Here is a 14,312-nt window from a genome sequence, read left to right on the forward strand (position 1 = left end):
GACAGAGAAGGCAAGAAATGGCCAGAGCCAAGTTATTCCCCTAAAAGCACTTTGTGAGCCCGGGCAACAGAGTGAGACCTTGACTCTAAAAAAAAAAATAAATAAAATTAAATAAAATTAAAAATTAGCCAGGCATAATGATACAAGCCTATTGTCCCAGCTACTTGGGAGGCTGAGATGGAAGGACCCCTTGAGCCTGGGACGTTGAGGCTGCAGTGAGCTAAGATCCCGCCACCGCCCTCCAGCCTGGGTGACAGAGTGAGACCTTTTGTTTTTTAAAAACAAAAAAAGCACTTAATGTTGCTTTTCCATCATTTGCAACTGGAGGAGGCTCAGCTAACGTGCCCTTTTTCACCAAATGTTAGATGCCATCCACAGTAAAGCCACCATTATTTTACGCAACACTTCGAAAAAAAGCAACTCTGCCAATTAATCTGTGGCATGATCCTTTCTCTGCTTATTATATATCATGTGAGCGGGAACAGCTATGATCACTTGCACACGATGAGTTAAACTTTTGCCTTAAGAATGTGGATGACGGTCCTGTCACAATTACACAATGGCAAATATTTAGCTGTGGTTTAACATCAAAGTACTTAAAAATCAGACTTGTTCTGGTCAGGCAGGTGTTTGCATCTTCAACCTTCAACCACGCAATGACTATGGTTTGGGAGAGCTTGTTTGTTCACTGGACCATGTCACTCCCTGCTTAAAACCCTTCAGTGACTCCAAAATGCCTACAAGATCAAGTCCAAACACCTGACCATGGCCACTGGGCCCTTTAAGGCCAGCCAGGCATTCAGTGTTCATCTTTTGTGCCTTCCAGCTTCACACTCCACAATGCAGGAGTACTAAGCCCCCTCAATCCCCCCACATGAGCCAGGCTTACTCTTTACCATCTGCCTTTGCACATACTCTTCCCTTTCTCTGAAACGTCCTTCCCCCTTCTATCACCCACTTCTTCCCCCCAGGTAACTCCTGCCATTTCTGCAACATGCCAGTCTAAAAGAGGAGGCCTTTTCAGATCCCTCCCCCGACTCTGAGTCAGGGACCCTCCTCCAGGATATCAGAGTGGCCTGAGCTCACCCACGTCAGGGCACTTACACACCCTGTGTTGTCCTGGTGGTTTACTTGCTCTGGGAGCAAACTGTTAACACTTTGCCTTCAATCTCCTCATATTCCTGGTCCCCAGCACAGGGGTGGGTGCAGAAAATATGAACAGTAAATGCCTACGAAATAAATGAGTCGGTCGGTGGCAAGTAACACTGTTTCACCTGTACTAGGAAATGTGTGAGAGATACACTGGCAAAATCAAACAAGTTAATGTTTCACTGGGCTGGACAATGGCAAAATGAGGAGAGCCCTAACCTTTTATTTATTTATTTATTTATTTATTTTGAGATGGAGCTTCACTCTTGGTGCCCAGGCTGGAGTGCAATGGTGCGATCTCAGCTCACTGCAACCTCTGCCTCCCCCGTTCAAGCGATTCTCCTGCCTCAGCCTCCCGAGTAGCTGGGATTACAGGTTCCCACCAACATGCCCAGCTAATTTTTGCATTTTTAGTAGAGACAGTGTTTCACCACGTTGGCCAGGCAGGCCTCTCCTGACCTCAGGTGATCCATCCACCTCGGCCTCCCAAAGTACTGGGATTATAGGCATGAGCCACCGCGCCCGGCCTCATAACCTTGTATTTTAACAAGCACTGAAACAGGCAGTTAACCTTAGACCCAATCTGCTTATAGAATAAGGAACAGGAACAGGAAAATCAAAAGGTTGGCCACACCAGAGATAACTATTTTGCCAATGAATATTTTCAAGCTGGGGATAAATGACAGAGACAGTTTTCAATATAAGGGTGGCAAATTTCGTCTGTAAATAAAAGAGAAAGATGCTAGGAAAATTAGCAAAAGCATGACCTTTGACCCAGGCTAGAACCACAAGCCCCTGCAATTGAGGGTGATGCTGCATAGTGTTCAAACTCTTATTGGGACATGCAAAAGCCTCCATTACCTCCGTGCCCACCTCTCCTCTGTCCACAACTGGCTCCTTACCTGCTTACCTGCACATGCTCCAGACTAAAGATCAGGAAAAGCTGGGGCCTCTCTGTGCCCCCAAGACCCTGCACTGGTTTCTCAATGCCCTTATCACCATGGACGGTCATTCAGGGCCATCAGACTAGGAACTCCTTTAAGGAAGGCTCTCGTGGGCCTGACACAGCAGGTGCTCACTTAACCTTGACTGTGTTCATCTATCTTTTTGAGAAGGGCTGTCCAGGCAGGCATCTGAGTAGCACTCACAGCCTTGGGAGTTCTAGAAGCCATCCATGATGGACGCACACAGCGAGTGCCCTGGGTAATGATGACAGGCACAGCTTTCAAAGCAGACTGTCCTGCCTCAAGCCCAGCTCTACTTCTTACCAGCAGTGACCAGGACAGCCCCCTTTCTAAGGTAGCCACCTCAAGGGGCATGAAAAGGATTGAGTGAACACTATGTGCTAGCATGGCTGGAACACAGTAAGTGCTCAGTATGTCTCAGCTCTTACCTGGGGCACAGAGGAGACTGGCGAGTCAGCACAGTAGGAAACCAGCTTTGAGAGGCAGAGGGCTCTTAACAGATAAAAAACGGCACAGCTCGGTACTGCTTGCATTTATAAGGCACTTTTCACGTGGATTACTAGTGGTTACGCTTCAAACAACCCTATAAAGTAGCAAGTGGTATCATAACTCACATTTCATAAATGAAGGGACTAATGTTTCAGAGAGGTGAAGTAAGTTTTCCAGGGACACGCTGCACTGGAAAGAGGGTTCTGCTAGTCCAAATACTGAGCTCTATCGACCTGAACCGCAAGGACCCAGCCAGGAAGTTGAGATGAGGTTGGACAGCCTACACCACTTCTGCGCCAGGGGGAGGCTGCCCAGAACAGGACGCGCTCCTAGGAACCACAGAGTTTAGCAAAGAAAAGTTTCTCTCTGTCCTGGGTGATTGAGGAGAGCTGCATCCAAGAGGCCCTTGCACGAGACCAAATGCGTCGTGGGCACGCGCGCGCGCCCACACACACACACACAGACACACGGTCCAATCCGCCCATCCAGGCCACCTCCGTCAGCCTCAGGCTCTCAAGGAAACCTCGGTTTCCTGGGGAGCCCGAGCCTAGAAACATCCCGACTGGCCTCCGAAGTCAACTCCTCCCTTCCACACCCCCAAGTGCAGGTTTCGGGTTCAACTCTCTGAAGCCGCCTCCCCAGTCCCGCGCTAGGCACCGTCCCGACTACTAAAGGGCACTGGGTACCTAGGAGTTGCCTCAGCGGAAGCGCCGCGCCTGGCACGGGTCGGGCACACACTGCATTCGCTGGGCGAAGTGGCCGTGCCTGGGTCCCCCCGCCGGCCAGCATGCGGTGCCCCCCAGGGCTCGGCCGAGGGTGGTGGAGGGAGGGGATGCCCGGCCCCTGCCCGAACGGGGCGGCGCGAAGCGGGAAGTCGCACCTCTCGCCCTCTTACCTTCCTCATTCTCGTCAAACACGGGGGGCTTGTGGGAGTGGTTCCCGCCCATATTCCGCCTTTGCTGCCGCTGCTACATGCCCGGCCGCTGGGATGCCGGATGCGAGATGTGGGACGCGCGCAGAGACGCGGGATGCCGGAGGCGCGCCCAGTCCGGGTTGTAGCCGCGCGCGGAGCCCGAGGGGGCCGAGCGCCGTGAAGGGGCGGGGACGGCGTCCCACCTCTCCTGGGCGCCCCTCGCACTGCGCTCGCAGGGACCCCGCGCCCGCCGCGCCTTCCGCTGTGCCCCGCCTCGGGCTGCGCTCGCAGGTCCTTACTCCGGTGCCCGCCCGGGAACCCGGGAGCTCCTCGGGCCGGGGCCAACGTGCGGCTCTCCTCGCCGGCTGCAGCGGGCGGGAGACGCGAGGCGGCGCGGGAGCAGCGGAGGAGGGGAAGGAGAGGGGGAGGAGGGGACGGGCGAAGGCAGCACGCAGTGGGCGGTGGCAGGGCGGAAGGAGCTGAGAAAGGGATCGGCCCGGAAGAATCTGAATCCCTGCTCGGCCCTCCTCCCTCGGCCAGGAGCTCGGTCCCGCCAGGCAGTAAGCGGTTTGTCAGCACCCACTATGGCCAGGCCCCGGCTACGCGCTTTGTTAGCACCATCCCACACCCGCTTCCAACAACCCAGCAGTAAGAAAGCATCATTCATATTTTAGAGCGCAGTAGACGGAGGTCTAGAGGTAGAGCGGCTCTCAGGTCTGTAGTTAGTCGGCCCTGGCTGCGAAGGGAGTCCCAGGACTCCCCGCTAGCCTGTATTTGCCCATTCGTTATTGGGATGGGCAGTGGAGTGTCTGCTGGCTCTCCAGCCGACGCTGTTCCTCTTAAGGTTTTTCTCAGTGTTTAATGAATGGAAGTATCTAGACACATACTTTCATTCTGGGACTGATCTGACCCCTTCATTGTACATGGGGTAACTGAGGCCCCAGACAGCCATAGTTTGCCCCAAACCATTCTCCCTGGGAATGGCTGGGCATGAGTCTCGGGATTCCCCCAAAATTGGGCGGCATCGGCGTCCGATTTAGGGGCGAGGCTAGCATCAGGGTCCCTGGGCTCCCGCGGCGGGAGCTGGGGAGCCTGGATCGGGAGATACGCGCCACAGTTGTGGGTGCCTAAGTAAGGGGTGCGGCAGATGCGCCCCAAGACATGTGGGGCGAGCGCGGGTTCCCAGGACGCTCCCCGAGGGACAGGCAGGTCCCCCTGCCTTGCAGTCCTGCGACCCCAGCTCTCCGAGACTGCAGATAATCTTTGGCCACATCCTGCCATCTGCTGGCCGCCTGGAACCACTGTCCGTGCTTTGATAGAAAACAGGGGTTCTTTGTGAGTCCATCCTATCTGGTCCCCCAGTCCCCGTCCCCTACCTGGTCTCTCTCTCCAGTTCTCTCCCCTTCTTTCTTTTTCTTGGAGGAAGGGTGAGGGAAGCCGGGGAGCCTAATAAAGAAAACAAAACAAAAAAACTCCTAAAGGCAATGGGAAAGAACTGAGAAGGTCTGAGGCAGGCCCACCCACCATGACCCAGAGCTGGCTCTACCATTTACTGGCAATGTGTCCCACCTTGGAGTTCTCATCTGCAAAGTGGGCTGATTGATATTAACTCCCTGGGCTGGCTGTGAGAATTGTATCAGGTAATATTTATAAAAGCGGCAACAGTGCCTGGCATATAATAAATGATGAATAAATATTTCTTGCCTTTCATTCCACCAACAAGCATACACTGAGTGGCCAGTGTGCAGCAGGCAATGCCCTGCTCCTAGAGCTGGCCCCTAGCTCAAGGAGCAGAGGGAGGAATGTGGACAGGCATGGGCTCTGGGCTCATTCTACCCAGGTTTCATTCTGCTTTGCCCCTCATTAGCCAGTTAACTTGGATAAATTACTTAACCTGTTCTGGACTCAGTTTCTTCATCTGAGTCCAGATGGTGCTAATAAGAGTACTTTCCCTTTCTAACATTGTTATGAGGAATATATGAATTGATATTGTGCTAGGCCGGGCATGGGGGCTCACACCTGTAATCCCAGCACTTTGGGAGGCTGAGACGGGTGGATCACTGAAGTCAAGAGTTTGAGACTAGCCTGGCCAACATGGAGAAACCCGGTCTGTACTAAAAAAACAAAACTTAGCTGGGTGTGATTGTCAGGCCTCTGAGCCCAAGCTGAGCCATCATATCCCCTGTGACCTGCACATATACATCCAGATGGCCTGAAGCAACTGAAGAATCATAAAAGAAGTGAAAATGGTCTGTTCCTGCCTTAACTGATGACATTACCTTGTGAAATTCCTTCTCCTGGCTCAGAAGCTCCCCGACTGAGCACCTTGTGACCCTCGCCCCTGCCCGCCAGAGAACAACCCCTTTGACTTTAATTTTCCATAACCTACCCAAATCCTATAAAACTGGCCCACCCATATCTCTCTTCACTGACTCTGTTTTCAGACTCAGCCTGCCTGCACTGAGGTGGTCAAAAAGCTTTATTGCTCACACAAAGCCTGTTTGGTGGTCTCTTCACATGGACACACATGACAGTAATGTCACGCACCTGTAATCCCGGCTACTCGGGAGGCTGAGGTGGGAGAATCCCTTGAACCTGGGAGGCGAAGGTTGCAGTGAGCTGAGATTGTGCCACTGCACTCCAACCTGGGTGACAGAGTGAGACTCTGTCTCAAAAAAAAAAAAAAAAAAAAAAAAAAACAGAAAAGAAAAAAAAAGGCATTGGGCAGAGAGGGTGCTGGAGCTGAGACTGGAAGGGCAAGGAATCAACCGGGTAGGAAGAAGAAAGGAGGCTCCTGGTGCAAAGTTCTCCAGGCCTAGAGAGTGGGACACTTTGCACAAGCTGGGGGATGTTCCACGAGGCTGGAATTAGTCTTGGAGTGCAGTGTTCAGTGACAGCGTGCATGTGTATTGAGAACTCTGTGCATGTCCAGCTCTGTGCTAACCCTTTGCAGGGTATTAGGACCTCCAGCAACCCCTTCACTCCTCTGCTCCCCATCCATAGAGAATATGCCAGGCTCTGGTACTTCAAGCGCTCTGCATGGATTTTTTCACCCTCACGGCAACCCTGAGAGGTAGGTGTGTCACCATCCCTGCTCTGGAGGAGACTGGGGCACAAATAGGCTAAGCCAACTCAAATGGTTGAGAAGTGCAAAGACCTAAGATTTAAATGCAGAAACTGGCCAGGTGTGGTGTTTCATGCCTGTAATCCCAGCACTTTGGGAGGCCTAAGTGGGAGGATCACTTGAGGTCAGGAGTTCGAGACTGGCCAACATGGTGAAACCCTGTCTCTACCAAAAATACAAAAATTAGGCCAGGCATGGTGGCTCACACCTGTAATCCCAGAACTTTGGGAGGCCAAGGTGGGTGGATCACCTAAGGTCAGGAGTTCGAGACCAGCTTGGCCAACACGGTGAAACCCTGTCTCTACTAAAAATACAAAATTAGCCAGGCGTGGTGGCAGGCACCTGTGACCTCAGCTACTCAGGAGTCTGAGGCAGGAGAATTGCTGAAACCTGCAGAGAGTTGCAGTGAGCCAAGATCATGCCATTGCACTCCAGCCCGGGCAACAACAGTGAGACTCCATCTAAAAAAAAAAATTAGCCAGGCATGGTGGTGTGTGCCTGTAATCCCAACTACTTGGTAGGCTGAGGCAGGAGAATGTCTTGAACCTGGGAGACGGAGGTTGCGGTGAGCCAAGATTGCGTCACTGCACTCCAGCCTGGTAACAGAGTGAGACTTCGTCTCAAAAAACAAACAAGTAAAAAAAAAACAGAACATTATTCCCTCACCGTTCTGGAGGCCAGAAGTCAAAATCAAGCTCCAGAGTCTCCATGCTTCTTCCAGCATCTGGTGCCTCCATACATTCCTTGGGTGGAGGCTGGAGAACTCTGGTCTCTGCCACCATCTTCACATGGCCACCTCCTCTCTCCCTGTGTCATTTCTTCTCTGTCTCTTGAAAAGACACTTACTGGATTGAGGGCCCACCCTGATAATCCAGCATGATCTCTTCTCAAGATCTTTAACCATTTGCAAAGACTGTTTTCCCAGATAAGATCACACATACAGTTCCAGGGGTTAGGACTTTGACATGTTTTATTGGGGGCCACTGTTCAACCCCCACATCTACCCAGTGGCAAAGCTGCTGTCTCCAGGTCATGCGTTGACTCACCACCTAGCACTGCTCCCTGATTTATACCCGGCTTTCCTGTCATCCAGGAGCCCTGCAGGGCAGCCAGGGCTGTGCGCCCCCAGGGTCTTGCTCAGCACTGGTACAGAGTTGATGCTTCACAAATATACGTTGATGAAATGAGTGAATGGTACCAGTTCCTCCTTGTACCTCTGGTAGAATTCAGCTGTGAATCCATCAGGTCCTGGACTCTTTTTGGTTGGTAAGCTATTGATTATTGCCACAATTTCAGAACCTGTTATTGGTCTATTCAGAGATTCAACTTCTTCCTGGTTTAGTCTTGGGAGGGTGTATTTGTCGAGGAATTTATCCATTTCTTCCAGATTTTCTAGTTTATTTGCATAGAGGTGTTTGTAGTATTCTCTGATGGTAGATTGTATTTCTGTGGGATCGGTGGTGATATCCCCTTTTTCGTTTTTTATTGCATCTATTTGATTCTTCTCTCTTTTCTTCTTTATTAGTCTTGCTAGCGGTCCATCAATTTTGTTGATCTTTTCAAAAAACCAGCTCCTGGATTCATTAATTTTTTGAAGGGTTTTTTGTGTCTCTATTTCCTTCAGTTCTGCTCTGATTTTAGTTATTTCTAGCCTTCTGCTAGCTTTTGAATGTGTTTGCTCTTGCTTTTCTAGTTCTTTTAATTGTGATGTTAGGGTGTCAATTTTGGATCTTTCCTGCTTTCTCTTGTGGGCATTTAGTGCTATAAATTTCCCTCTACACACTGCTTTGAATGTGTCCCAGAGATTCTGGTATGTTGTGTCTTTGTTCTCATTGGTTTCAAAGAACATCTTTATTTCTGAAACTATTCCAATCGATAGAAAAAGAGGGAATCCTCCCTAACACATTTTACGAAGCCAGCATCGTCCTGATACCAAAACCTGGCAGAGACATAACCAAAAAAGAGAATTTCAGACCAATATCCTTGATGAACATTGATGCAAAAATCCTCAATAAAATACTGGCAAACCGAATCCAGCAGCACATCAGAAAGCTTATCCACCATGATCAAGTGGGCTTCATCCCTGGGATGCAAGGCTGGTTCAACATACGCAAATCAATAAATGTAATCCAGCATATAAACAGAACCAAAGACAAAAACCACATGATTATCTCAATAGATGCAGAAAAGGCCTTTGACAAAATTCAACAACCCTTCATGCTAAAAACTCTCAATAAATTAGGTATTGATGGGACATATCTCAAAATAATAAGAGCTATCTACAACAAACCCACAGCCAATATCATACTGAATGGGCAAAAACTGGAAGCATTCCCTCTGAAAACTGGCACAAGACAGGGATGCCCTCTCTCACCGCTACTATTCAACATAGTGCTGGAAGTTCTGGCCAGAGCAATCAGGCAGGAGAAGGAAATAAAGGGTATTCAATTAGGAAAAGAGGAAGTCAAATTGTCCCTGTTTGCAGATGACATGATTGTATATCTAGAAAACCCCATTGTCTCAGCCCAAAATCTCCTTAAGCTGATTAGCAACTTCAGCAAAGTCTCAGGATACAAAATTAATGTACAAAAATCACAAGCATTCTTGTACACCAATAACAGACAAACAGAGAGCCAAATCATGAGTGAACTCCCATTCACAATTGCTTCAAAGAGAATAAAATACCTAGGAATCCAACTTACAAGGGATGTGAAGGACCTCTTCAAGGAGAACTACAAACCACTGCTCAATGAAATAAAAGAGGATACAAACAAATGGAAGAACATTCCATGCTCATGGGTTGGAAGAATCAATATCGTGAAAATGGCCATACTGCCCAAGGTCATTTATAGATTCAATGCCATCCCCATCAAGCTACCAATGACTTTCTTCACAGAATTGGAAAAAACTACTTTAAAGTTCATATGGAACCAAAAAAGAGCCCGCATCGCCAAGTCAATCCTAAGCCAAAAGAACAAAGCTGGAGGCATCACGATACCTGACTTTAAACTATACTACAAGGCTACAGTAACCAAAACAGCATGGTACTGGTACCACAACAGAGACATAGATCAATGGAACAGAACAGAGCCCTCAGAAATGATGCCGCATAGCTACAACTATCTGATCTTTGACAAACCTGACAAAAACAAGAAATGGGGAAAGGATTCCCTATTTAATAAATGGTGCTGGGAAAACTGGCTAGCCATATGTAGAAAGCTGCAACTGGATCCCTTCCTTACACCTTATACAAAAATTAATTCAAGATGGATTAAAGACTTATATGTTAGACCTAAAACCATTAAAATCCTACAAGAAAACCTAGGCAATACCATTCAGGACATAGGCGTGGGCAAGGACTTCATGTCTAAAACACCAAAAGCAATGGCAACAAAAGCCAAAATCGACAAATGGGATCTCATTAAACTAAAGAGCTTCTGCACAGCAAAAGAAACTATCATCAGAGTGAACAGGCAACCTACACAATGGGAGAAAATTTTTGCAACCTACTCATCTGACAAAGGGCTAATATCCAGAATCTACAATGAACTCAAACAAATTTACAAGAAAAAAACAAACAACCCCATCAAAAAGTGGGCAGAGGATATGAACAGACACTTCTCAAAAGAAGACATTTATGCAGCCAAAAAACACATGAAGAAATGCTCCTCATCACTGGCCATCAGAGAAATGCAAATCAAAACCACAGTGAGATACCATCTCACACCAGTTAGAATGGCCATCATTAAAAAATCAGGAAACAACAGGTGCTGGAGAGGATGTGGAGAAATAGGAACACTTTTACACTGTTGGTGGGACTGTAAACTAGTTCAACCATTGTGGAAGTCAGTGTGGCGATTCCTCAGGGATCTCGAACTAGAAATACCATTTGACCCAGCCATCCCATTACTGGGTATATACCCAAAGGACTATAAATCATGCTGCTATAAAGACACATGCACACGTATGTTTGTTGCGGCACTATTCACAATAGCAAAGAGTTGGAACCAACCCAAATGTCCAACAACGATAGACTGGATTAAGAAAATGTGGCACATATACACCATGGAATACTATGCAGCCATAAAAAATGATGAGTTCGCGTCCTTTGTAGGGACATGGATGAAACTGGAAAACATCATTCTCAGTAAACTATCGCAAGGACAAAAAACCAAACACCGCATGTTCTCACTCATAGGTGGGAATTGAACAATGAGAACTCACGGACACAGGAAGGGGAACATCACACTCCGGGGACTGTTGTGGGGTGGGGGGAGGGGGGAGGGACAGCATTAGGAGATACACCTAATGCTAAATGACGAATTAATGGGTGCAGGAAATCAACATGGCACATAGATACATATGCAACAAACCTGCACATTGTGCACATGTACCCTAAAACCCTAAAGTATAATAAAAAAAAAAAAAAAAAATGAGTGAATGAGGATGGTTTCAGATGTGTTGAAATGGAGACTTTGTGAGAAACACTGTGAGATGCCCCTTTCTATTAACCACCAATCAGACCTCTGGACTTTTATTTTATTTTTATTTTTATTTTACTTTAGGTTCTGGGATACATGTGCAGAATGTGTCGGTTTGTTACATAAGTAGACATGTGCCATGGTGGTTTGCTGCACCTATTGACCCCTCCTCTAAGTTCCCTCCCCTCATCCACCACCCCCCAGCAAGGCCCTGGTGTATGTTGTTCTTCTTCCTGTGTCCATGTGTTCTCATTGTTCAACTCCCAATTATGAGTGAGAACATGTGATGTTTACTTTTCTGTTCCTGTGTTAGTTTGCTGAGGATGATGACTTCCAGCTTCATCCATGTCCCTGCAAAGGACATGATCTCATTCCTTTTTATGGCTGCATAGCATTCCATGGTGTATATGTACCACATTTTCTTTATCCCATTTATCATTGTTGGGCATTTGGGTTGCTTCCACGATTTTGCTGTTGTAAACAGTGCTGCAGTAAACATATGTGTGCATGTGTCTTTATAGTAGAATGATTTATATTCCTTTGGGTATATACCCAATAATTTGACTGCTGGGTCAAATGGTATTTCTCATTCTAGATCCTTGAGAAATCACCATACTGTCTTCCACAATGGTTGAACTAATTTACATTCCCACCAACAGGGTAAAAGTGCTCCTGTTTCTCCACAGTCTTGCCAGCATCTATTGTTTCTTGAATTTTTAATAATCACCATTCTGACTGCCGTGAGATGGTATCCCATTGTGGTTTTGATTTGCATTTCTCTAATGATCAATGATGTTGAGCTTTTTTTCATGTGTTTGATGGCTGCATAAATATCTTCTTTTGAGAAGTGTCGGTTCATATCTTTTGCCCACTTTTTATGTGGTTGTTTGTTTTTTTCTTGTAAATTTATTTAGGTTCCTTATAAATTCTGGATATTAGACTTTTATCAGATAGGTAGATTGCAAAAATGTTCTCCTATTCTGTAGGTTGACTGTTCACTCTGATGCTAGTTTAATTAGATCCCATTTGTCAATTTTGGCTTTTGTTGCAATTGCTTTTGTTGTTTTAGCCATGAAATCTTTGCCCATGCTTATGTCCTGAATGGTGTAGCCTATGTTTTCTTCTAGGGTTTTGGATTTTATGTTTAAGTCTTTAATCCATCTTGAGTTAATTTTTTTATAAGGTATATGGAAGGAGTCCAGTTGCAGTTTTCTGCATATAGCTAGCCACTTTTCCCAGCACCATTTATTGAATAGGAGATCCTTTCCCCATTGCTTGTTTTTGTCAGGTTTGTCGAAAATTAGATGGTTGTAGATGTGTGGTGTTATTTCTGGGGTCTTTCTTCTGTTCTATTGATCTATATGTCTATTTTGGTACCAGTACCATGCTGTTTTGGTTACTGTAGCCTTGTAGTATAGTTTGAAGTCAGGTAGTGTGATGTCTCCAGCTTTGTTGTTTTTGCTTATGACTGTCTTGGCCATACAGGGTCTTCTTGGATGTCATATGATATTTAAAGTAGTTTTTTCTAATTCTGTGAAGAATGTTAATGGTAGTTTGATGGAAATAGCTCACAACTCCTATTCAACATAGTATTGGAAGTTCTGGCCAGGGCAATCAGTCAAGAGAAAGAAATAAGGGATATTCAAATAGGAAAGAGAGGAAGTCAAATTGTCTCTGCTTGCAGATGACATGATTCTATATTTAGAAAACCCTATCATCTCAGCCCCAAAACTCCTTAAGCTGATAAGCAACTTCAGCAAAGTCTCGGGATACAAAATCAATCTGCAAAAATTGTAAGCATTCCTTTACACCAAAAATAGGCAATAGATTCAATACTATTTATATCAAACTTTCTCTGGACTTTTAAGCAGAGTGGTCAGGGAAGCTTCACTGAGCTGACACCAGAAGGAACTCCAAAAGGCAGTGAGGAAGTTGGCTGCGCAGATGTCAGTAATGAAAGTATTGCAGACAGAGGAAGCAGCCAGTGCAAAACCCCAAAGGCCGGAGGGCACATGACTTCCTCTGGGAACTGCAGGGGGCCACAGAGGCTAGAATGTGTGAAGCAGAAGATGGAGCAGATGAAAGAGATGAGAGGTATAGAGCCTGCTCAGGCAGAGCCTGGCAGGTGGCTCAAAGACTCGGGGCTTTCTTCTGAATGAAATGGGCACACACTGGAGGGCTCTGAACAGGGCAATATGACTGACATCTTTTTAAAGGACCCCTCCAACTCTGCTGAGAGTAGACTGAAGCAAGGCAAAGGTATGAAGGGGAACACTGGCTTTGAGGCTACTGCAATAATCCAGGCAAGAGATGCTGGTGGCATGAGCACAATGGGGGTTGGGGTGGTAGGGAGAAGTGGCTAGTCTTGGACGTATTTTGGGCTTTTGGTTTTTTGGTTGTGTTTGCTTTGATACAGGATCTCACTCTGTCACGGAGGCTGGAGTGCAGTGGCACAATCATGGCTCACTGCAGCCTCAGCCTCCCAGGATCAAGAGATCCTCTCACTTCAGCTTCCTGAGTAGCTGGTACCACAGGTGTGTACCACCACACCTGGCTGACTTTTTATTTTAATTTTGTGGAGACAGGGGTCTCACTGTGTTGCCCAGGCTGCTCTCAAACTCCTGGACTCAAGCAATCCTCCAGCCTTGGGCCTCCCAAAGTGCTGAAATGACAGGCATGAGCCGGCATGCCCAAACAGTCCTGAACATATTTTGAATAGAGGAAAACCTAAAGGGATTTCCTGGTGGTTGGTTGGAGGAGGAAGGAAAAAGATGAGTCAAAGATGGCTCAAAGCTTTTGGCTTGAACAACTGGAAGGATGAAGACAGGGGAGGCTGAGGGTGGGGCTGGATATCTGTGTTTTGGTGTGGCAGGGCAGAGGGAGGGGAGGTGGAGATTGGGAGTCCCCTCTGGGACATGTTAAATTTAAAGGGTCTGTGTGGTGGGTGTGTAGCAGTCCCTGGGCAGATGTGTCTGAGGTTTAGGAGAGAAGTTGACAATAGGAATTACAATTTGGGAGTCCTGAGCATATTGATGATGTTTAAGGCCCTGAGATTGGAGGAGGTTGTCTTGGAGATGCAAGGATCAACCCTAGGACTCCAACAAGAAGAGGCTGGGGAGATGGAGAAGGCAGCCAGCTTAGACAGAGAGGGACAGGAAGGAAGAGCCCTCGCAGAGGCAGGGCTTGAGAGA

The 14,312-nt window shown here is 47.3% G+C and overlaps 1 protein-coding gene across 2 annotated transcripts in view; it reads right to left on the reverse strand.

Moving 5' to 3' along the window:
* STK32B (serine/threonine kinase 32B) overlaps positions 1–3,933 on the reverse strand; it is a 440,365-nt gene extending 436,432 nt beyond the window's left edge. For both annotated transcript variants that reach the window (XM_055245661.1, XM_055245659.1), the window contains exon 1: positions 3,499–3,933. In XM_055245661.1, the coding sequence (XP_055101636.1) occupies positions 3,499–3,550 (52 nt within the window). In that variant the 5' untranslated portion in view covers positions 3,551–3,933. The remainder of the gene's footprint in view (positions 1–3,498) is intronic.
* Positions 3,934–14,312: the final 10,379 nt, after the last annotated feature.

Source organism: Symphalangus syndactylus, chromosome 16 (assembly GCF_028878055.3).
Source record: "Symphalangus syndactylus isolate Jambi chromosome 16, NHGRI_mSymSyn1-v2.1_pri, whole genome shotgun sequence".
Lineage (NCBI taxonomy): Eukaryota > Metazoa > Chordata > Mammalia > Primates > Hylobatidae > Symphalangus > Symphalangus syndactylus.